This window comes from Bactrocera neohumeralis, chromosome 3 (assembly GCF_024586455.1).
Source record: "Bactrocera neohumeralis isolate Rockhampton chromosome 3, APGP_CSIRO_Bneo_wtdbg2-racon-allhic-juicebox.fasta_v2, whole genome shotgun sequence".
Classification (NCBI taxonomy): Eukaryota; Metazoa; Arthropoda; class Insecta; order Diptera; family Tephritidae; genus Bactrocera; species Bactrocera neohumeralis.
This window is the reverse complement of record NC_065920.1, coordinates 46,397,624-46,423,603: the sequence shown is the minus strand read 5'-3', so window position 1 is coordinate 46,423,603 and position 25,980 is coordinate 46,397,624. Positions and strand designations below refer to the sequence as shown.

The 25,980-nt window shown below is 39.0% G+C and overlaps 1 protein-coding gene across 4 annotated transcripts in view; it reads right to left on the bottom strand.

Annotated features, from left to right (window-relative positions):
* The window catches only part of LOC126752696 (cell adhesion molecule Dscam2-like), a 147,910-nt gene that overhangs the window by 58,568 nt on the left and 63,362 nt on the right, over nt 1-25,980 (bottom strand). For 3 of the 4 annotated variants that reach the window (XM_050463666.1, XM_050463667.1, XM_050463668.1), the window contains exon 4: nt 24,957-25,406. In XM_050463666.1, coding sequence (XP_050319623.1) covers nt 25,242-25,406 — 165 coding nt within the window. In that variant the 3' untranslated portion in view covers nt 24,957-25,241. Of the gene's footprint in view, nt 1-8,548; nt 8,686-18,566; nt 18,676-22,155; nt 22,295-24,956; nt 25,407-25,980 lie in introns of those variants that run through there. The other variant, XM_050463669.1, reaches the window with a different exon arrangement.

Genomic DNA, 25,980 nt, shown 5'->3' with positions numbered 1-25,980 from the left:
CAGAAATAACCGCTGACATAACTGGTGTAAATGTAGACTTAATTCACCGCTGTAAAATTATATTAAATACTAGAAATAGTTTTAAAAATATAGATGTTGGTAAATTCCATACGTATTGCATGGACACTGCAAAATTATATGTAGAGCTTTATGGCTGGTACTACATGCCTATCACTGTGCATAAGGTTCTCATTCACGGCAGCAAAATGGTATCTGAGGCTATATTGCCAATAGGTTTGTTTGCAATTTTTATTTTTGAAAGTATTTTTTTAAACTTTATTTAATATTAACTTTTTTTTTTTGCTACAGGAATGTTATCCGAAGAAGCGCAAGAAGCAATGAATAAGGAGTATAGAAACTGTAGGATATTCCATTCTCGTAAAAATTCACGTATTTCTATGAAAGAAGATGTAATGCACTATTTGCAAATATCATCAGATCCTTATATTAATTCATTTAGAATGAGAAACAAATTGAAAAAATTAGAATACCATGATGATGTTAAAAAATTATTGATTAAATGAAAAAAAAATATTGTTTTTTTTTATTGCATTTCAATGGGAGGTGGGCGTATTAGTGGGCGTGTTATTGTAATTTTTGCATGAAACATTTTAAATGATATAAATTACAGTAATATAGAATTTGAAGGTTGTATTTAATATATTTTAGAAAATATGGCACTTTTTATGTTGAGGTAGTATGGGTGATGTGGTTAAAAGTGGGCAACAAGTTCAATTTTTATTTCAAATAATGTTTGTAACTATATAACATTCAAGTTTACCAAAACTGAAAGTTATACCTAAAGTATTACGGACAATACGGCATTTTACAAATTTCGACTGTATGGCAGGTGGGCGTAAAAGTGGGCGAATTTTCTTAATTTTTTTTTTAAAAACTGGAATTGTCTCAAAAAAAAACTTTTGCAAAATTTCAGAGCTCTACAATGACTCCTTGTATTTGATGCCGAGTTGAGTTGTCTCACTGTGCGCCGTAACTGCAACCTCAACTTCAACTTTAACTCACACAAAACTTCCACCTCCACCGTCCGTGTTGGTAATCTGACGCCATCTGCAATGGAAATGTGCACGTACACGTGTTAGTGAGTAGCGTAATGAAAACAAAACAATTTCGTGCATTTTTTGATTTTAAATAAGCATTAGGGTGGTTTGTTTTATGAAAACTTTCTTAGAATTGTCAACTTGACATACGCAGATGGAGCTAAAAAGGCAAAACATGTCAGCTACAACACATTTATCTAAATACATATATATCTATTCATCATCAATGGACACAGCCTTAACTGTTGCGCGTGATGGCGGATGGACTCATTCGGGTTTTCTTCGATATTCTGTTTCACAATAGCAATAACGAATTACCGAAACTGCCGAGCCCAATATTTGCACAATTTGCAAACGTTGTTCCGAAGTAAGTCTGTTTACTTTGAAATGTCAAACGAAACTGAGTATACATTAAATCACAGTTGCCAATACACCAAAAGTATTGCCACACGTCTAAAAAACGGCCATCCCGATCGAATACAAAATATTTATTATCAACATTTCAAAAACATTGCTGATATCTTTCTATGTGAACTGTTTTAGATTGGGAGGAAGGCTAGGGTTTCCTTCATGCCAAAAGGCAGGAAGAGATTCCATATCTTGGCCAAGGAGATCAGAATCCAATGTGGTTTAACGTGGGTATCTGCCTAAGGAGGCTCAAATCCACGGTGTTTTCTATTACTAGAAACACACAGATCAAAACAATGCGTTGATCAGCGCCCCAAAGCGTAAGTGTGTGCACCCACACTACACTCTTGAAGAACCAAGGCATGAGTGTCGCCACACACACATACACTTTGGTTCCAATCGGTTCGGGTGAAAACCAAAGGAGACACCCTAACCACCTTGGTCGGGTTCGAGTACCATCTAAAACCTCTGCCGCACTCTGGGTCCGGCACCCGGCCGCAATGCGACTCCACATTTGACAATTGTCCTGCCAGCATTTAGGTTTAAACCACAGCCACCACGAATCTCCCCAAAGGGCCAAGACCCAATGAGCAGACTGAAGCAAACTTCAGGGGCGGCTGCTCCCCGTGGTACCATGTTTTAGTCTTTCGTGTGACCTGTAGCCCAAGCTTGCGCTTAGCTACTGCCAGTCGAGCCATCAAGAATTCCAAGGAATTCCTAAGAACCCGACTGTATGATGTGTTGTCCGTCAAATCCATTTAGTGTTTGTTATATAATCGCAAACCCATTTAAAGAATATGATAGTATCTCAATATAGCACTTTTCTGACATCTCTGACCATGCCGACATTCAATAAACCAGACATGTGAATGTCGGACATAGTGCATTTGGATTTTAGTCGCCTCATACGACAGGCATGCCTTACCGCGGGAATATTCTTATCTCCCTCCCCGCAAGGAGGGCCAAGGAGATCAGTGATATCATTGTATCCTCTATAGAAAACGTTAGAGGGACTTATGGATCTGCTTTTAAAAGGTATTATATCAAGAAAAATATTAAGCCGGCTGCCTAGTGTTTACCTAAGCAGACGTTCTTATGGTCAAGGGGGTTCTTGAATATCGTGTATCGCGTAGGATCTTCTAAGCAGAGGAACTTTTGAGTATCCATATCCATTCTAGGGTCTAATACAATGATCTAACCAACTGTGTACACAAAAATAGTGAAGATAAGTCTAAACCTTTTATCTGAGATATAGAGTTACTACGTGATTAGACTGGTTGGGATGAAACTGCTGATCAGCTTGCTAGTTAAATGTGGAAATATAACTAAAGCACCTTAGCAGATATGAGACAAGTCCAAGGTACTTTGCTAATAGCTCATATCCAACTAAATAAGTTTTCATCTGGATTATCAGCGGACTTTACATAGCAGTCGGTCTGTTACCATTTGAAGGGATCAGCCAGCTAACCTAGCCTAACCTATAAAAACCAGCGGACAGCACTGTGGAAGCAAATATCCGCGGCAATAGAACAGGTCTGATTAAGCTTGAAGATGGCTTCCGTATGTACTGCTGATTTTCGATGTATACACGAGTGAATATTTGTTTTAATTGTATTTAAGGATCACCCCAATGTGAGCCGATGTGTTTCAACTAAGCATGCAAAGCCCCAAAAGCATCATTTACCACATGCTGCATGCCAAATTCGTACTCTATGCAATATGCAATAAACTCGTTGAGTGGAAATACTCGCAAAAGGACTAAATTTTCGAAAAAATGTAGTGAGCCAACCGTGAATTTACTTTTCTTGGGCCTAAATGATCTTACAACTGGTTTTCACTGGTCGTTCTTATATTCCAAAGATGTCAGCAGAATCTATGACTATTAGTCGTCAGTTCTTAAGCATCAATTCCTTTATTATACCCTGAACAGAGTATATTAAGTTTGCCACGAAGTTTGTAACACCCAGAAGGAGCGTCGGAGACCCTATAAGTATGATCAGTATGTTGACCTGAGCCGATTTAGCCATGTCGTTCAGTCTGTCCGTCTTTATATATACGAACTAGTCCATCAGTTTTTGAGATATCGTTTTGAAATTTTGCAAACATCATTTTTTCTTCAAAAAGCTGCTCGTTTGTCGGAACTGCCGATATCGGACCACTGTAACATAAAGCTGCCATACAAACCGAACGATCGGAATCAAGGACTTGTACAGAAAACTTTCGCATTTGACGTGGTATCTTCACGAAATTGATATTTTTCAAAGGTCTAACATTTATTTAAAAGGTTGTTTTATGAAATTTATTTGTGAAAAACAATTTCAGACAACTGACCACCACGACTGAGTTTACAGTACCTTATCCGATCCACCCAATTTTGGAGTACTTTCTCTATGGTTTCAGGCCTTATGGCAGCTACAGCAGCTTGAATCTCGTGCCTTAGATCTTGAATAGTTTCTGGATGGTTGGCGTAACATTTATCTTTAACAGCTCCCCACAGAAAATAGTCCAACGGAGTTAAATCGCAGCTTCTGGGAGGCCAATTCACATCACCTCTTTTGCTGATTATGCGATTTTCGAAGTTAGGGCGTAAAATATTGAGTGTAGCGTTTGATGTAGTATGGCACGTAGCGCCGTCCTGCTGGAACCAAATGTTGTCCAAGTCTTCCTCTTCAGTTCGGTTAACATTGCGCGACATCGCTCACCATTGATGGTTACGGCGGTTCCTTCTTCATTTTCGAAGAAAAATGGGCCGATGATTCCACCAGACCAAAATCAGCCACAGTCGCAATATTTTCGGTTGAACGCGCGGGAAATGAACGTTGACGTTTTGGTTTATCCACCAACGAGCCAATTTCACGCACACGCTTGACAAATTGTTGCACAAATTGAACTGATGGCACTGTTCATTTCTTTTTTTGCCAAATTTCTCACAGTTTGTATTGAAGACTCACCACTTTGGAAAAAAGTTTTCAATATTTCCCAGCTTTCTTCTAGTGAATAGTGACCCATTTCGTAAATTTTAGACTTCTTACTGAATATCTGTCACTTTCCGATTGGTACTTGACGTTTCCAATGTCGAAATATAGATAATTCAAATTTAAAACGTTAGATAGCCCACCCTTTATAATCTTGTTCAGTTCGGATTACTATAGCATATATCTTCCATACAAACTGAACACATAGTTACTAAAAGAAATGCACCTGCGAAGAGTATATTAGCTTCGGTGCAGCCGAAGTTAACGTTTTTTCTTGTTTTATTGACATATTGATCAGTCGCGGACGTCACGTTCTGGACCATCTTTGAATCATTTTTACCAATCAAAAATACTTGACCGCGACAAAGAATTGTCACCGAATGGCTTTTCCAATATTCTGAACCCTTGGGCACAGAAATTTGATTACAATGTTTAATGCAACTTCTTCTTAGTATATCAGAAAGACAAGCATATAATACACAGATGTCACTGATACTCATACCAACCTAGAAAAAAAAAAAGTATTTCGGCGAAATTAAAATTAAAAAGTGTTAGTATTTTTTGTCCACAGTACCGTACTTAGGTGTAATTCTAATAGCCTAAAAGAGTATACAAGTATTGTTATAGCGCTGCGGTCTCAACAACTTCTTCGGAGATTGCACCATTGCTTTAGACAATAGTCCATGACAAATTTCATGATGATATATTTTTTCAAGGTGTTACAAACCTAGTGACTAACTTCTAAAATACCCTGTTCAGGGTATAAAAAGAAGAAAGGTGACTGATGAAGAAAACCAAAATCGTTCACGAGTACCAGGGTTTTTAGCTTCATAGTCATCAGAAGGCTTACACATTGTAGTTCTATGAGAAGCGTCAGTCAAAACACCGTCTTTTGAAACTATACTATACAATGAAATTCGAAATAAAATATTTCATGCATTTCTCTGCTGCAACACATCAACACAAGTGTGTCGAACATACCAACAGTGGTTTCTTATGCTTTTAACATAGCTCTTGTCCATCACGGGTAGAAAAGTTCACTTCACTATAAACTGTGTGTGTATGTAAGCGCTAGTGTGTTGATGCAACACCAGTACGTCTTCTCCAATATGTCATATTCAAAGTTGCTGGTGACAGCAATCACGCGTTAAAGCTTCACTATGCACATATACTTCTTTATGCATACTATAAGTAAAGGGTGCTTTTTAGACTTTTGACTTTTATTTAGAGACCCGATTTACGACCCTTTTTAGTATTAGTGGAGTCAATCGTCACGAACTACACTACTAAAAAGTTTTCTTCAAAGAATAGATTATTTCAATTTAACCAAAAGTCAACCAGTTCAACAGCCCCCAATTCAGGCACGAAAAAGTCATTAATCTTGGTAATTTATAAAGAAATTAGGACCAAAGATTCCCTCTAACTATAGATGGTGACGTTTAGAATATACACCACTCCACTCTCTCCACTCTCTCCAAATGCGACAATTTTGTTTATTAACATACCCGTTCAATCAAAAGTGAGCTTCATCGCCTAAAACCCGTTTTGGGAAATATCGGGATCGGTGGCCAGCTTGTTTTGGATTCACCGAATTTGCGACGTGGTTGATGTTCGTTCGACTTCAATTCTTGCAGCAGTTGGATTTTGCAAGCCTAACATCCTTCCGAAAAATGTTCCATAGAGTGGATGGCTACAGCTCCAATTGTTGCGTATGGACTAATTTGAGTCTTCTTCGATACTCTGCTCCAAAGCAGCAAAGGCGCTTTCGCTGCGCAATGTACGGCGTATCTTAGGATGTGTTTTATCCAATAAAGTAAACGACTAAAAAAACACCTGCAAAGGACATAACTACATAAGTATGAATACATATGTACTTGTATACGCCACTTCCGCAAATAGAAAAATTGAATTTGAAATATGAAGACGTTGGCAGTGGCAATAAAATGTGCATACACCTCGTCTTCAGTGGTGCAAACAAATTGTCAGCTGAGCAATCGAGTTAATAATGTTTCTCTCTATTTTTCCTGTTTTAATCTTGTTAATGAACTGTTTTTGCGCAAAATCATCGAGACCATGTTAAACTTTACACTTTTCTCCTTTCAAGTTGTGAGAATGTACCACGACATATTTAATTGCGGGGTTAAATGCAATCAACTTTAGGCCACCCTGATAGCCATCCAAGTGCCAGCCAATTTTCGGTCTTGGATTGCCACTGGCGCTGCACTTCAGCGAAACTGACGGTCCTGGTTGTATGGTTTGCTCGACGAATTTGTAGATTAGTTGTGGTGCCACCTCTGAAAGAAAATTATGTTATCAGTAAATAAGTATCATCCGAAATATTATTAACAAAACACCAGGACCTATTCGAACCTGAAACACGTATTAGATCCAAGTTCTTAAAGTTAAGAAGAAGGATTTTTCCAGAATTAAAGCGCAATAGGTTTGCATTATGAAGCAGGGAGTGGAATTTTCATAATTGGTTTCAAGTGAGATTAGCTTCTACTTGTTGAAGGAGTTTAGACATATAAATAGTTCTATGAGAAGTTTCAGTCAAAACACCGTCCTTTTAGACAAAATTATACAATGAAATTCGAAATAAAATATTTCATGCATTTCTCTGCTGCAAAATATCACCAAAAGTGTGTAGAACCAGGGTTCTCATTTACTACTCCGTAGCAGCAAAATTTCTAAAATTATTGCTATGCTATCGCTACCGCTCTCACTTTGTCGGGAGCCACAGCATAGCCTTAGCATAACAATGTAAAGTATGTGCTCTACTCTGCTCCGAGTTTTGTTAGGTAAAAAACTATAGCTGGAGCGGGAGCAAAAAATTAAATTCTGCGCTATGCTCTGGCGTAGCGGTAGCAAAAAATTGGGAGCGGTAGCACAGCAGAGCTAATGAAAATTTTCATGTGCTACAGCTCCCGCATGTGTTTGTCGTTTTTTTTTTCTTTTTTGCTATTTTTTGTCATTTACAAGTATGGTACAAGTTGGTATATAAAAGAAAGTCGTTCATAACTCAAGAATGGCTGAACTGATTTGGCTTAAAATTGGTGGGGATGTAGCTTAGAAGCAGGGTAAGGACATAGGATACATTTTATCTCTTTATGCTAAAATTCAATACATCTCATAAATACAAAAATTATATTTCAAATCATAAGCATTTGTTCAAAATTTATGTAAGAATCATTTGAAAATTTTAGTAATTCAAAAATAGAAAGAAATAAGTAAAAATTTTCATATCCAAACATACCATAAGTTTCCTTCAATGAACTGATTATTTCGATTTAACCAAAAGTCGATCATTTCAATAGAATCCAATTCAGGGACGAAAAAGTCATTAATCTTGGCTCATTTTTAAAGAAATATGGACCATACCATAGAGTGCACCAAACAGTGACTTTTTTAGAATGTACTCCACTCCACTCCCTTCAAATGCGACAAGTTTGTTTATTACCATACCCATCCAATCAAAAGTGTGCTTCATCGCCTAACAAAACTTTTTGGTAAATATCAGGATCGGTGGACAGTTTGTTTTGGATTTATTCACTGAACTCGCGAAGCGGTCGATGGTCGTTCGACTTTAATTCTTGTAGCGTCTTCGCTGCGTATTGCGCATTATCCACTCGAGTAAACGACTAAAAAAACACCCGTAAAGGACATAATTACGTATGTATGGATTCAGATATGCAATTTCCGTTGCACGTTGGCAGTGGCAATAAAATATGCATACACCTCGTCTTCAGTGGTGCAAACTAATTGTCAGCTAAGCAATCGAGTTAATAATGTTTCTCTCTATTTTTCCTGTTTTAATCTTGGTAATGAACTGTTTTTGCGCAAAATCATTGAGACCATGTTAAACTTTACACTTTTCTCCTTTGAAGTTGTGAGAATGTACCACGACATATTTAATTGCGGCGTTAAATGCAATCAACTTTAGGCCACCCTGATAGTCATATAGGCAGCTAATAGCTGAAACGGAAACTAAACTGCTTACATTTCTCTTAGGTCGAGTCAACATTTGCCATTTATGGTATGTTATATATGAATTTATTAGTTATACTTAATAGTATAGGTTAAATATATCATTAGGGTTGTCATACTCACATTTGGTAGCGGAAATCCATCCTAGTGCCAGCCAATTTTCGGTGTTGGATTGCCACTGGCGCTGCACTTCAGCGAAACTGACGGTCCTGGTTGTATGTTTTGCTCGATGAATTTGTAAATTAGTTGCGGTGCCACCTCTGCAAGGAAATTATGTTATCAGTTAAGTAATATAATCTGAAATATTATTAACAAAAGACACAATACCTATCACAACCTGAAACACTTATTAGATCCACGTTCCTAAAGTTAAGAAGACATTCGCATTATAAAGCAGCGTGTGGGATTTCCATAATTGGGTTCAAGTGAGATTAGATTCTACTTATAAAAAGATCAAAGACGTAGGTGTGCTTAGAATGTAATGTAGAGTGTACACCCAAGTGTTTTTCAAGGACCGCGAAATCTTCCCAAACTTTTTCTGCGATATTATGCAGGCTTCTAATTAGTGGAAGTTCGTCATTGAAAGAGAATTGCGAATGAATAAACCACGTGGGGCACTAGGAGAGCAGAAATGTAGAAGTAGGAATCAATCCATCGAAACATTCTAAAAGAAAATGCCCTGCCGTTGCTAGGGTTCTACATCATTTTCCTATTAGTCTTTCAATTATCTGTTTGACCCACCCCTTTTGAACACTGCGCTCACAATTTAAAAAAATCCTAATTACAGTTATGAAATAAAGTCAATAATTGCCGTAATTAGCATTCTACTCACCTCCTAGTCGCAATTCTGCTGTGGCTTGGGCCGACTCCAAATCATTTTTCACAGTACACTGATACATCCCCTTGCCCTCCTTCGTAATGGACGTAATGCGTATGTGCTCTGTGGAGAGTAGACGGATGCGTGCGCGTCTAAGGAAAATAACACATATCTACGGTTAGAGCTACACAAAAACACCAATCATTAGGCTAATTGGGCGAAATTTAAATGTGCTAACGTTTTTTCTAATCCTCGAAACATTTGTCAAAATTCAATTTTCAGAATAGTATTCAATGCGCGGAGTGATTATTATTTACAATCTACAAATGACTCAAAAGGGTCTCCCGGAGGGGTCGGTAGAGTTTGCTGAATAACCAGAATTCAGAAGAATCAATGCGGAATGCGGATTATCGTTGTGCCCATAATTTCGGCCTAATTTTATGAATACCTTCGCGCAAACAACGCACAACCCTCAAAAAGTATTCCTTGTTGACACTCACTGATCCTTCCGATATTTCAACAATGCCAGTAGATGTCTGATGGCTAATCGTAAGTATGAGTTGACATTGAACTAGGAGGCATCTTCTTTTGGTAATGTTGCGCCTAACTACTAAAAATTTATAAAATTGTACAGTAATTCATATAACCCGCATAGTCCTAATGTAAACATTTTCGAACTCTCCGGTTGACTTCCCATGCATCTGATATAAGAATTTCGGAATTCATTCGTCTTTTTTTGTTACTTATCTTAGTAAAACGCAAATAATGAAATTTAGAGAAATATTTTTCTGGTAATGCCAAGCGCTAATACCAAAATTGAAAAATCGGAAAAATTTTACCTTCAGCCAACATATGAGTTTAAAAATTTTGAGTTGCTTTATACCGTATATATCGAATGAGAGAGGTTGATTGAAGGTTTTCTATAGGGTTTCTACGTTGTAGTATGTCTGCGCTAACAGATGAGAGATGATTCTTTCCATATCTTACGGAAATAAATGGGTTTGGCTTCATTTGAGAAGGAAAAATCTAATCTAAATTCTATAGGATGAGGTCTCATTCACAAAACAATTATATCACATTGGGCGCCTTCCTGTTATGATATTACGATACGGTGGTCGCTATTATAGACGAATAGTATGTAGTTGCCGGCATCCTGCTTGCTGAGGCATATTAAAATACTGCATGTCAATGTACTCGAGCGTATCAACTGTAATATGGGCATATAAGAATGTGCGTGTGGAAAAGGCAAAAACTGTCTCAACACATATTTAGCACAAATAAATAAATGTAGCATACTAAAAGGCGCATACGCCTAACAGCCACAATCTGGTGCTCATTTTTCCCAGACCAATAGGCTCGCTTGAGTATTTCCACTGTCGCTTGAGTTTCTTCCCGGCTCTATGCCACACAAACTTACTAGTATACGGTCGCACAACAATTCACATTTTCTAGACCTTTTTGTTAATTTTTTGCTTCGCTTGGATCGCTTTTTCTTCTTCTTTTGTTGTTGTTTTGTTTATGTCGTTCTGGCTTTTAGGATTTCTGCTCCTTAATTTTCTGCTATTTACATTTTCCCTTTGTGTTTCGCCCGGCACAGTTGGTTGCCACGGTTCCAGCGTGCAACGGGACAGTTTCAGCAGTCATGTGTGTTAAATTATTTCCCTGCTTGCTCCTGACATGGTTGCCCTTACTCTTCGCCACCATTTGCGGCTGCTGGTCTGTTCGTATTGTCTTAGCTTGACTTGGTGTGCCGTCGAGTTGTACGCAAATATGCATGACATTCCCTTGCAAATATTTCGTCACATACATACATTGCTTTGTGTGTTATGTAAGCGAAGGTGGCGGCATTTGAGTCTGCAGTGCTTATGAGGCCACCCTCATTTTTTCTGCTTCCATTTTCATGTTAAACTCTGAACTCCCCACATTAATTTAAATTTTGTCAATTTGAATTGTCCGCAGTTATTTCATTAATTTAAAGTGCCTTTCGTTTCTCAAAAAGGAAATAGGGTATTGAAAATATATCAACGATCACTCATTTCTTGCACTGTCGTGCCTTTTTAATACGTTCACATTTTATCGCAATAAACTCGAGTTAACTGCCCATTTAGCATAACATATAGTTTAGTCCCAAAAAGTTTCCTTGAACTCACAGTTTCTTAAAACACCTTTCGCAAAAAATTTTACATTTAACTTCGAACTTATTACAAATTCGGAAAATTCACATTAAACTCTGAGTTCTTTAATCACAGCTTCAGCATCAAAATGCAATATTAAAATTAAACCGAAATTCTTAGCATTAAAATCACTGTATCTGTATAATTTAAAAAATGCACTGCTGAAATTTCTCTTGCCTTTCCTTTTGCGCAAGTTTATTCGGCATCCTCTATCATTTGGTATGTCTAGTGAATTTACACATACTATTTCTAAAAGCTCGTCAGAATATTGAAGACTCAGATTCTTATTATTCGCATAGCTTTCTCTATTCATCTTCAACTTCGTTTTTCACATGAGGTGCCTTTACGTAGGTTTTTTGTATGTATTTTCAGAAATGATAGTATGTAGATAACTGGTGCTGGGTGACATCTCCATTTCAAATATTAGTTTGGGGTACTAGTACACCGTCAGGAACTATCCATCAGCTCCATTTTTATGCGTTCTAACCACTGTAAGGTGACCATAAAGGTAGCAGTAGATCTATTTTTCCAAAGTGCTGACTCCTTCCTATACTCTGGTTGTAGAGCAGCGATATTAGTCTTGAGCTCGCTAACACTAGTAAAAGGATGCCTAGACTACTTATCTTAAGCATCGAGTTACTACATGATTAGACAGGTTTGGGTGAATGATCATGGTAGTATGACTAGAAACAGCACGCCTTATTAGATTGATAGGGAAGGTATTTCAGTTTCACTAACTGAAAAATGGGAATTCCGTTGGTTTCCTTTGGTTCGCTGATGGCTTGTTAAATACACAGCAGGCATTGGCCAACTATTAGCAGCTGTGCAGTCGCAATTCTGGCTCAGGGTAAGTCATAAGAAGTCTAGTGAACGCCTTGCACACAGAAAAGGGTTCAGTTCGTCTTCTTCTTTAATGGCGTAGACATCGCTTACGCGGTTATAGCGGAGTTAACAACAGAGCGCCAGTCGTCTCTTCTCTTCGCTATTGGCACCGATTCGTGATACCAATGATCCTTTTCCACCCCTCTCTAACGGAGTGGAGGCCTTTCTATTCCTCTGCTTCCACCGGCGAGTACTCACTTCAATTGAAAGCTGAAGTGTTCTCTTCCATTCTAATAGCATGACCTAATCAGCGTAGGCGCTGCCTCTAAATTCGCTGAACTATGTCAATATCGTCGTATATCTCGTACAGCTCATTGTTCCATCGACTGTGGTAATCCAAAGTCCTCGTTCATAATCAGACCCATACGCTTCACATACAGAAAAGTCCCCGTTTTAGTAATTATTGAAGTTTTAACTGAACACTGTCCGATCGGCATTAATGCGGTACGATTACAAACCATAGCAAATGCCAGTTGCAACAGCTATTTGGAAAAAGATGAGATAGTACTATCTCCCGTATTTTATGCTAGGTTCTGGGCGCTTTGCCGATGGCTGACGTCCAGTTAAAGGAGAACTGTACATTTTTTTTTTTTTTTTATAGTAGGAGGAAGCATCGAAAGCCGGAGTGCGGGACTTTAATCCGCTAAACCTAACCTACTCCCACCTCATGTCTCTCCCACGGGACCACTAGACAAAGTATTACTTCATGGGAGAGAAGAAGACTTTTAAGTCTCCTCTATTGCACGGACTGACTGACGCCTAATCTGTTCTAAATGTCTCAATTTTGTCATTATTTGATTTGCCGCTTCGCTGACAGCATTCCACTTTACAGAGGACTCGCACATAAGTGCTGTCAAATTTTCCACCGTGATACTACCTCCAGTGGTGGTTTTCAGCTTTTCCCTTATACTAGAAAACCGAGGGCAATGAAAGAACACGTGTTCAGAGTCTTCTATACACTCTGTACACGTCGGACAGTATTGACTAAAGTCATGACGATATTTGAATAGATAGCTTCTGAAGCAACCATGCCCACTGAGTATTTGGGTAAGGTGGAAATCCAGGTCTCCATGTTGCCTACCTATCCACGAGTGTATGTCCGGAATCAGTCGGTAGGTCCACCGTCCTTTGCATGAAGTTTGCCACCGCTGCTGCCACATTGCAATGCTTTTTATTCTCTCTTCTCTTTTTGCTGTGGTAGACGTCTCTGATAAGTTATATATTCGCGCGAATTCGTCTCCCTGGATGTCAATCGGTGCCATACTGGCTAATACCTCAGCAGCGTCATTTGAAATGGTTCGGAAAGCACTTATCACTCGTATTGCTGAAAGCCTATGCACTGTGTTAATTGGTCTAGCATATGATTTTGTTTCTAGCGCCTGTATCCATATTGGAGCCGCATACAGGATCACTGAACTTATTGCCTTAGCTATTAAACATCGTCGGCTGGAACGCACACAGCCTTTATTTGCCATCATTCTAGATAACGCATTATATATTTTATTAGCTTTACTTGTCGCATTTTCTAAGTGTTCTTTGAACTTGAGTCTTGAGTCCACTATTACCCCAAGATACTTCAACTGCGGCTGTGAAGTAATCTCACATTCTCCTATGGTCAGCGATATTTTCTCCTCAATTTTCCTTGAGCTTATGAGCAGGACTTCTGTTTTCTGCTCAGCCAGCTCTAGACTCTTAGTAGTAAACCATCGGCGCAGACCATTTATGCTGTCATTGCATTTGATCCGGAGGTCATCCAGATGTTTAGCTACAGCTACCACTACGAGGTCATCCGCATAAGCGATTGTTTTCACATTTTTTGGTTGCGGTATTCTTAACACCCCGTCGTACATTAGGTTCCATAACAACGGGCCTAAAACCGAGCCTTGCGGTACTCCACTGGAGATAGTGTAGCTCTGAGTGCCCTCGTCCGTCTCGTATAGCAATATCCTATTTTGGAAATAACTCATTATAATATTTATCAGATAATGAGGAGCATCTATATCGTGTAGAGCTTTTATTATATTTGCCCATTTTGCGGAGTTGAACGCATTCTTCACATCCAGGGTTATTAGCGCGCAGTATTTTTTCCTGCCACCTTTCCATCTTTTTCCACTTATTGCACATTTTGCAGTATCAACTACTTCTCTTAATGCGTCAATAGTGGACTTCTTTTTAATAAAGCCGTATTGTCTCTCTGATAATCCGCCGGCTTTTTGGATTGCTAACTCCAAGCGGTTTCTTACAATGCTTTCGTACACTTTCCCAATTGTGTCGAGCATGCAAAGAGGTCGATAAGATGAAGGTTCTTCTGGTGGCTTTTTTGGCTTTGGGAGTAGAACCAGACGCTGTATTTTCCACGGATCAGGGAACACCTCTTCTAATATACACGCATTGTACATATTAACAAATAGGCTGGGCCTTAGAGTTATGGCTTCTTTAAGGGCTCTATTTGGTATACCATCTATTCCGGGCGCTTTAGAGTTTTTGATTTTTTTCGCAATAGCCAATAATTCGTCTTCTGTGACTAATAGCGGTGGCTCCGTAGTTTCGTTTCGTTTAATATAGGAAATTGAGGCATATGTTGGGAATAACGCTTCGACAACATTTTTCATAAAGGATGCGTTCTTAGGTTGCTGAGACTTATTTTTAAACTTCGACATACAAATTTTGTATGCCGTTCCCCAGGGGTCTATGTTCGCTTCTTCACAGAGCTTTTCGAAACAGGATCTCTTACTACGGATAATGGCTGACTTCAGGAGCTTTTTTTGATATTTAAATGATTCTCTGAGTCTGATTTCGTTATCACCTCCCTGGTTACGCTGTAGGCGGCGTCTAGCTGAGTGACAGAGCTTCCTCAGCCTGGCGATTTCGTCGTTCCACCAGTACACCGGCTTCCTATTTATATTGTGTCTCGTCCTGCGCATAGTTGCATCGCATGCTGCAACTGGCTCCTTTTGCACAGCGGATACTAAGTGGGCGGCATCTTCGCCTGATGCCTTTGCCGCACTCCAGACGCTTTCAAAAACGTTAGTATCAAAGTCTTTTTTCGCCGCCAATGTTCGTTTTCGAGAAGTATTTCTACGACAGAGTTCCGTTTCCTGTGAGAACGAAACTTCGGCAATTATAGCCATATGGTCGCTATTTGTATACAAGTCTGACACCTTCCATTTAGTATGCCTGTGTATGTAGCGCGTCGTTGGCAAACATTCAACCAAGTCTCAGTTCTTCCATTATTTCCCTTTTTAGAAACGTATTTTGTGTGCCACTGTTTAAAATCATAAGGTTTGTTTGACTCCAAAAATTTTTCTAGAATGAGGCGACCACGATGGTTTGTAATTCTGCTTCAACCAAAATGCAGCTGACAAAATTTGTCGATAAAAAAGCGGATTGAAATCTCCCGTTATTAAAATTACGTTGGGGCAGATTTGCTTCAGATTTCTTGAGACAACTCCAGGAGAAAATCTTCAAATTCGAATAACACAAACCCAATTGTTGCACTAGGACGAATCGACATAGCAGCTTACAAAAAATATTCTCTTGTATATTCGTGTGGTTGGTTTAATGTCCATGTAAAGCCATTATGGGTTTCATTGGAGCGAGATGTAGACCATAAATCGGACTTGTCCTTTGCAGGCCCATATTGCTGCTTTGCCACTTACTCTTTACACCAAGTGCTTTCCGAAAGTTGAGAATATTGTTCGCTTAAAATGGCGCCATCTATGTTCTTTTCTAGCACCGTTTGTTTTAAAAGGTCTTGTGCTGCAGCGCAATGATTGGGATTAAGTTGCAGTATCTTCATTTTTTCGTTGACGCTTTCAAAAACGTTAGTATCAAAGTCTTATTTAGCCGCCAACTTCGTTTTCAGAAGTATTTCTAGACAGTGTTCCGTTTCCTGTGAGAACGAAACTTCGGCAATTATAGCATATGGTTGCTATTTGTATACAAGTCTGACACCTTCCATTTAGTTCCTGCTAAGCGCGTCGTTGGCAAACATTAGGTCTATTACTGATCCTTTATTTCCCTTTTGAAAGGTATTTTGTGTGCCACTGTTTAAAATCATAAGGTTTGTTTGACTCAAAAAATTCTAGAATGAGGCGACCACGATGGTTTGTAATTCTGCTACCCCAAGCAGTAGACCATGCGTTGAAATCTCCCGCTATTATTATTGGGGATTTGCTTCTGATTTCTAGAGACAACTCCAGGAGAAAATCTTCAAATTGGCAATCTTGCACAGGACGAGCATATACAAAAAATATTTGTATATTCGCCCATGTAAAGCCATTTTCATTGGAGCGAGATGTGAAGGCTTGTCCTTTGCAGGCCCATATTGCTGCTTTGCCACTTATATCTTTACACCAAGTGCTTTCCGAACGTTGAGAATATTGTTCGCTTAATATGGCGACATCTATGTTTTCTTCTAGCACCGTCTGTTTTAGAAGGTCTTGTGCTGCAGCGCAATGATTGAGATTAAGTTGCAGTGTCTTCAGTTTTTCGTTTACTTTAACATATCTGCGTATTTAGGACAGGCCGTACTCAGAACAGAGTGTTCACCTTTGCAGAGCATACAACTCGGGGAATTCGTGCATGTCTTTGCCAGGGCACTTTCGAACATGTCGGCTCTCTTTTCTGCTTGATTTTTTAGTTCAATTAGCAGGTCTCCTTTGAGGGTTTTTCTAATGTACCTCACGTTTGAACCCAGTTCTTCAAGGCCTCTGTCGCATTTTATTTTTTTTTTTTCAAAATATCCGCATACGACGCCCCCTCCTTTTTTGTTAAGATTATAGCGTCTGGTTTCGATCTGATTTTCTTCACGATCGGTTTCTTCTTTCTTACGACGTCTACCCATTTCTCGCCAGCGCGCTTGTCTCCCACACTGTCTTTGTGCATGCATTCAGTGACCTCACTATATGTTGCTTGCACTTTATGACTCATGTTTTTCGGCTTCTTTGTTGGTGGCAAATATCCCAATACCTCGCGAGGTCTCTTTGGGGCATTTTTATCACTTTTGATAGGAGATACCTGCGACGCTTTTCCTACCATAACTCTTTTCGACGGGTGCTCTTGCTTTTCTGCTTTGTCATACAAGCTTGTGATACAGCTTATCAGATCCCGCATAGCTTGGTTAATATGTCTCTGACCAGACATCATGCTTTCGAGCTCTTTGATTTTTTTACCCAGTATGCAGAAATTACTGGGATTTTCATTATTTCCATTATTTTGGAGCTGCTCAGATTTGCCACCTTTGCCTGCTTGGTCGGGATTTTCGCATATTTTTGCTGATCCAGCAGCTGTGGCCCCTTCAGGTTTGCCTTTTGGAGGCGTTCTCAAAATTTTTGAGTTCCTCCGAAAAGGATTCTCTGGTGTACATCCCAAACTGTTCTCAGAGGCCATAATTCTGCCAGAGAATAGTTGGGAACACCTGTCAGTGGGTACGTTCAGTCTTTGCCCTAATAAACCTTACTTATACTTTGATGGTTGGCAATGCCGCAACCAAAGCAAAACGAAGAAGGAGAAAAAGGAGAAACAAAACAAAAAAAACAGCTGATAGACTAAGTCAAAACGGCAAAAAGGAATTAAGTGCACGTTTTGATACGCTGTTACGAGGGGAAATTCCTATTTATTTTTTGTTTTATGTATATAAAATTATCAAAAAAGGGGCAGGTAAGTGCCAAATTCTATTCTATTGAAACCAAATCAAAGTACTTATCTAATTTTTGGTACTAGCATTCACTCAATCAGAAGCCCAGTTCCAGTCTCCCGGTAAGTCTCAAACAAAAACACACAAAAACAAGTCTGCTACCACTTTAAAAATCACCAATTCTTTCTGATGTTTTGGACCACTAAAAAACACGTCTGCTCGGACTCGCTGCTGACGTACTACTCCAAGGATTCTACTCCAAGGAGAACTGTACATAACACCCTAGGTGTGTTACTATCTAATCTTATCTATACTACTTGTTATGTTGTTTCTGGTATCAATAGTGAAACTGATTATTCTTTGGTGAGATCGAACAGTATAAATTATATTGACAAGGAAGACTCACTAAATCACTGAGTTTCTAAACGCTATCTTTTATGGGCATATGTATAAGTTGCGCTTATCAAATTGTCTTTACATTACCCAAGTAAAAACGTATTTTTATTTCATTTCAACTCTGTAGAAATTTAAATATTTTCATTCAACATATTGTAATCCTAAGTGGCACGTACATTACGAGTTGCAGGTGAAATTTAAAGAAGCATTAAATGATTAATATGCAATAATTACCGATAGACAGGCTTCGGGTTTGCGCATGGCACAACAATGGGATCGCCCAGACGTGCTACAACGCTTGTGGCCTTCTCGTTCATAATGGGCGGCACGAGTTCTCGCATTTCTGTGGAGTATTAAGAGACAAAGAAAAAGAGTGAGAGTGTTAAAAATGTTTACAAAAATATTATACCGGCTTATTAAGAATACACTTGCTTATAGAAAACAGTTACCAACAATAACAACAAAAAACAAAAATGTTCCAAAGAACTCAGCGCAAATGAAACAGATATTAACGGCAATTACATATGCATTTACTCCCAATAACAACCACAATTAAATAGTTCTTGTTTTTTTTGTTTGTTTATTTGCGCTCGTACGCGCTTTTGAGTACTTTTCAAGTGCCTCCAGCGTATACTTATTGCAAGCTTCATGTCTAGGTTGCCTTTGGATTTTAGCTTCGAAGCTATCGGTAATTAATTTGACGATGTAATTAACGCACCGCAACATTATAAAACCCACATGCGATTGGCGATGCTTGGAGTAACCTCGGTACATTATTGTGCAAGTCATAAGCAACGTATTCGCAGCGGTTGGCAGAGGGAAATTCGTAACATGTTAATCAGGTGCTTCCAATAGTCGAATTCCATTTTCACTCGGCTTTCCTCATAGGCAAAATTTACAATATGCAAAAAACACAAACCAAAAAGACTCGAAATATCTCAGTAAAATGATTTGTGGAGATGGGGTTTGAAGATCCAAAGATCCATGAAAGTTACCCGACGTCAAAAAATTTAATTGAACTAAAATATAATTGCTTGACTATAGAGTCCATAATCCCAAAACTTCAAAACGATATACGTAGCAATATATGGACTTCGTTCAGCCGTTATTGGATGTGTACCTTGCACGTGGCTTATATCACATCATATTTCGGCTAAGCATGACTCTCTCCCACACAAGTTAAAGCTAAAATATTTAAATAAAATCAAAGACAGGGGTCAATTTACAGTTACCTGAGGGGAAGATGCATATCCTTTTAATTGAATTCAAATAATTGAAAAGTCACGTTGGCTCTATAATTTTTATTTTTTCCGCTCTAACATTGCAGCTTGAGTTGACGTAAAGAGCAACTACTCTACTTTTGAAAATTTTAATTGGTCAAAGATGGATCTCCTGGCTTCTACAGTTTTCTTTTTCAAACACATAAATTGTAACTTAAAAGCAGATCAGCTATCCTTTGACAAGATTGAGCCTTAAAGTCCGAGAACACAAATACCTCAATGGATTAGCTATGCAAATATTTTCGAGACAGATCTTAATAATTTGTGTATAAATAATTCAAAATTATATTAATTCGGATGAAAAAGGGATGCTAGATCAGCTGCAAAAACTTCCTAAGCTATTTTTCATTGGGAATTTTTGAGTTAAAAAATTTGTTTAGGGTCTTATTATTATAAGGTCTGGCGCAAAAGAAACAGGACTGTGAAAAAACAACAAAAAATTAATATTTTTCAAAAGTTATATTTTTTTATTCAAAGTAGTTTCCTGATGCTTCGATACAGCATTTGGCCCGGTCAATTAGCATTTCAAATGAGTGTTTAAGGTCATTTTTCGGAATGCTCTTGAGAATATCGGTCGTCGCCTTTTGGATAGCTGAAATGTCCTGAAACCAGTGTCCTTTCATGGGCAAATGAAGTTTTCCAAATAGGTAAAAATCACACGGTGCCAGATCTGGTGAGTAGGGTAAGTGAGTAATGGTTAATATGGAGTTTTTTGTCAAAAAATCAGTGACAAGCGTCGATCGATGACACGGCACACTATCGTGCAACAGGCGCCAGGACCCTGCCTTACGGTATTGTGGTCGAGCACGACGAATGCGTGACAAAATACGCTTCTTTTTTTCATCATTTGAAATGTTTCAGTAAACGTTTTCCCAAGTTTAAAACAAATTTTAATATTTGCTCTTTATTCAAAATCCATTTTACGACCGATGACCAAAAGCTGCTGTCACTTTTTGATCGATAACGTCGATTGTAGTTATCCAATTGTCTTAAAATTTTTACGAAATGTCAACAAGAGATCAAGCTTTTTACTTCATATACCCGCCAATAAGTGGCGCCACCAGAAACAGTTATATTTAAAAAGTTTTCTTTCTTTTGCCGCAGACCTTGTATAATACAACCAAGTTGATTCTCCACAAATAATTCGAGACCCATTACCTTTAAAGTCGTTTTCGACACAATGGCTGCATATTCCATGCCGTGTCTAAATTTTGCATCCCGTGCGAGACCATACTGATATGCAAAATGACGTTAGCCACAATTATCAGCACCGTCAAAATCGGGAAAGACCTCTAGGAGCCGTTCGATATCAGACGAGGCTTTAGACAGGGCGATTCTTCTTCTACATAATGATAGAAAAAGTGATACGCACCACTAAACTGAACCGCAACGACACCCTCTACTCTAAAAGCATAATGCAAATAATATTGACATCATAACTAGGCCTAAACAACAGAATCGTCAGCGCGGCCTTTCCTAGCTAAGAAAGAGAAGCCATCGAAGTTAATGTTGTGGTGAACTTTGGTAAGATGAAATACTTGGAGACCTCTGTGGTCTTTCTTAGGAACAACGTCTCTGTTGACAACTATTAATTTGAAGTGAAGGATTTTGCATACTATCTCGGAACCAACATAAATTCAACAAACAATCTAAGCCAGAATATTAAGCACACAATAACTTTTCAACCGTTCAATTATAATTATACGGTGCAGAAACATGAACGAGGACGAACCGAGATGGCAAGCACTTGGAGCACTCGAGAGAACTCTTCTCGGAGTACTTGGGGCCGTCCGTAGACTCTGGCGTCATCTTGAAAAGGATAGAGGAAACTGGCAAAGTTTGGAGTGCTGGGCTTAGACGGACCCACATCAGTAGTGAGAAAGAAGGATGTAAATAATAAGCTCTGAATGGATCCACTGATGCGTAGTTACAAAGTTGTTAGTAACAAAAAATAGTAAGTGACCGAAAGTAAATGGCGTTGCAGACAAAGACAAACCTGTAAAGCCTTTTGTACTAGAGCAAATTGGAAGAGATTACACACTTCAGCTACCCTTATATTGACCAAGATATCTAACAGATCTCTGTTGGTAACTGAAAACGCACCAAATTAACCTAACTCTTTTCAATTTGCACTGAAATGTTATCGATATTTTGCACAACATTTTATAGAAGTGAAATAATAATTGAAACGGTAGTAAAACCAAATGATTATTGTTCGACTTATTTCTTTAGCGAAATTCAACCTTTTGTTCATTAAATTCACGAAATACTATACGTCATCATGATTTAATATAAAAAAAAATTTATATTTCTGTTCTTGAGTTACGTGGTTCTTGTCGCAAACACTTAATACGTAGAACACGCAACTAAAATGAACATGCTTGGCTATCAGCAAACTAAATGCCGTGAAGTGAGGTCAAGCGTGTATCGCTTTTGCAATGCTAGGTAGCCAACTCGGCTATAATCGCGTAAGCGGTGTTTACGCCAGTAAAGAAGGTAGCCACTATTTGTTGTTAGCATTGTTGTTGCTGTAGTTAACTTACCAGTCAATTGAATTTTGCCCATATTGCTGCTCACAACGGTGTCCTGCGTCAGCTTGTGATGGGTGCGGCAGCGAAAAACTTTGTGCGCATCGGTGCGAGTGATGTTGTACGCCGGTCAGTAGCATATGATTTTTCTCATCTAAAAATACAGAGTAAGGAATGTGAGAATATGTGTACAAAGAAGCGATAAAACGAATTGGCAAACAGCGTACGGTTCAGCAGAAATGAGGTGTGCAATAATGTATTCCTTTGCTTTATATTAGTCCTGCTTTCATTTGTTGATTCGTTGTCTAACATTTTCCGCTATATACTTAACTACAACTGCATACGCTCACCCACGTATGCATTCCTAATAATTCAGGCCACACACTCGGTATTTAAAGAGTTTTGGTCGGTTGTGGCAAATAATAATAATAAAATTTTCAACAAGGATATGTGCAACGAGCTGGCTCAATGAAAGATGGCCAATGACCGAGTAAGCCCTTTGTCGGGTGTTCCACACTAAAACTACAAACACTTAAAACTCGTAGCACTGGAGACGAAAGTCTGAAAGTGTAGCGCCGAGAAAAAACCCGTCTGTTGACTACTGCTGGCTCGTTTTGCTTTGCTTTGCTTTGCTAGACTAATGAAAAGCAAATAGTTGCCTGCCTGTTCTTGGAATTCCGAAAGTTGTTGCAATTTTAGTACTTTTAAGACCTTGAGGTCATTGAACTATGATGATGACTGATTAATTAATTTCAGTAAGCGAATGCATTCTTGTAGAACCCCCAAAGGTGATCTAATCACTGATGCCCAGAGCATACTTAAATTATGGAGGGAACACTTCTCCAGCCTGCTGAATGGCAGTGAATGCACAACGCCAGGAGAAGGCGAACCCGATTCCCCAATCGATGACGATGGAGCAGACGTTCCATTGCCCGACCACGAGGAAGTTCGAATAGCAATTACCCGCCTGAAGAACAACAAAGCGGCGGGGGCCGATGGATTGCCGGCCGAGCTATTCAAACACAGCGGCGAAGAACTGATAAGGAGCATGCATCAGCTTCTTTATAAAATATGGTAGGACGAAAGCATGTCCAACGATTGGAATTTAAGTGTGCTATGCCCAATCCATAAAAAAGGAGACCCCACAATCTGCGCCAACTACCGTGGGATTAGCCTCCTCAACATCGCATATAAGGTGCTATCGAGCGTATTGTGTGAATGATTAAAGCCCACCGTCAACAAACTGATTGGACCTTATCAGTGTGGCTTTTGACCTAGAAAATCAACAACCGACCAGACCATGACCATGCGCGAAATAATTAAAAAGACCCGTGAAAGGAGAATCGACACACACCACCTCTTCGTCGATTTCAAAGCTGCTTTCGACAGCACGAAAAGGAGCTGCCTTTATGCCGCGATGTCTGAATTTGGTATCCCCGCAAAACTAATACGGCTGTGTAAGCTGACGTTGGGCAACACGAAAATCTCCGTCATAATCGGGAAGGACCTCTCCGAGCCGTTCGATATCAAACGAGGTTTCAGACAAAGCGATTCCCTATCGTGCGACTTCTTCAACCTGCTTCTGGAGAAAATAGTTCGAGCTACAGAACTAAATAGAGAAGGTACCATCTTTGATAAGAGTGTACAGCTGCTGGCGTATGCCGATAATATCGATATCATCGGCCTCAACAAGTGCGCCGTTAGTTCTGCTTTCTCCAGGCTGGACAAGGAAGCAAAACAAATGGGTCTGGCAGTGAACGAGGGCAAGACGAACTATCTCTCGTCATCAAACAAACAATCGTCGCACTCGCGACTTGGCTCTCACGTTACTGCTGACAGTCATAACTTTGAAGTTGTAGACGATTTCGTCTATTTGGGAACCAGTACTAACACCACCAACAATGTCAGCCTGGAAATTCAACGCAGTATTGCTCTTGCCAACAGGTGCTACTTTGGACTGAGTAGGCAATTAAGAAGCAAAGTCCTCTCTCGACAAACAAAAACCAAACTCTATAAGTCACTCATAACTCCCGTCCTGCTATATGGTGCAGAGGCTTGGACGATGACAGCAACCGATGAGTCGACGTTGCGAGTTTTCGAGAGAAAAGTTCTGCGAAAGATTTATGGTCCTTTTCGCTTTGGCTACGGCGAATATCGCATTCGATGGAACGATGAGCTGTACGAGATATACGACGACATCGACATAGTTCAGCGAATTAAAAGACAGCGGCTCCGCTGGCTAGGTCATGTTGTCCGAATGGAAGAAAACACTCCAGCTCTGAAAGTATTCGACGCAGCATCCGCCGGGGGAAGCAAAGGAAGAGGAAGACCTCCACTCTGTTGGAAGGACCAAGTGGTGAAGGACCTGGCTACGTTTGGAATATCCAATTGGCGCCACGTAGCGAAAAGAAGAAACGACTGGCGCGCTGTTGTTAGCTCGGCTATAATCGCGTAAGCAGTGTCTACGCCAATTAGGAAGAAGAAGAATGCAAAAAATACGGTCATGAACAGAGATTATTTTCACTAACGAATCATATTATTTGTTTAGATTGACCTATAGCCTGTATATAAGCGTATGCTTATCAACAGTTCAAAATAAAGATAGCCACTTAGCCTATTGGATCGATTAGAGGGTTCACTCCATCAGTGACAAGAAATAGAAAGCAGTCGCTTCTTTGGATACAATCATTCTTTGGATACATCATTAAAAATTTGAACAGGTTATCAATCTCCCTAAAAAATAATTTAAACTACTTGTCGCGACTTCAACTGTCCTTTCGTGGTACATGCAAGAGCCAACATGAAATGATGTATCCGCTAAGAAAGCATGTCACCTCCATTAAGTTTCTTTAAATCGCTGGGGTTGGATAAAGTGGCCAATATTTAAATTTTTATTATACTATAACACTTGAACGGAGAAAGCTAGAACGGAGCTTGGGTATTTCTCAAACAGATATTTTTCATTCGGATTTTTAAGATATCATATAATAACGGTTCTTTATATTGACATCGAGAACTCGTATATTAATTATCATTTTCTTTAAGTATGACGACTCTTATCGTGACCCCATTGAACTTGTAATTAGTTCAACATATAATTCTCACTTCCACGATGGATATGTATTGAAATTTTGTTCCTGCAGCCATGATGTTACCGTTACATACTCCTTAACAATCGAAGGTATATTCCATTTAATTAACACATTGCTACCAATAAAACCTCCTGGATTTTGCACTTGCGGTTCGTAACGTTGATTTATGTACAGCTGCAAATAAAAGGGAAATAAAAGAAAAACATTACAAATGCATTAATTACTCAAATTACAACAACAAGACATACAACATTACATTATCACATTACTGAAAAAAAGTACCTAAACATACATTTGTGTGCATGTATTTGTGAACTCCTAATACGGGCCACATTGATTATTTCTAATAGCTCGTTAATGGCAAAAGCAAAAATCAAAATAAATTTTTATAAAGTGCTGACAAGTTTAGTAATAAATACAAAAATGTTTTATGCAGATGGGTTGAAATCAATTTAAAATGAAGAGCAATATGCGCACCGTTCCTACGACAGTCGGAATTATACCCGAATTGACCCGGATTTCTACCGTCTATCGACTGTCGATTCGGCAACATTATTCAAGCTCATACGAGTATACATAATACTTTCTGAGGTTTAAACATCAACAATTCAAATTTGCACATGAATGGGTGAACATCTATCAGAGAAGCGAAGTTAAGGAATTGGCATGCATCTTGAAAATTACATACATTTGGTTGCTGTAACTGAGTTCAAAACGTCCATTCCTCTATGAAAGTTATTGAATCTGA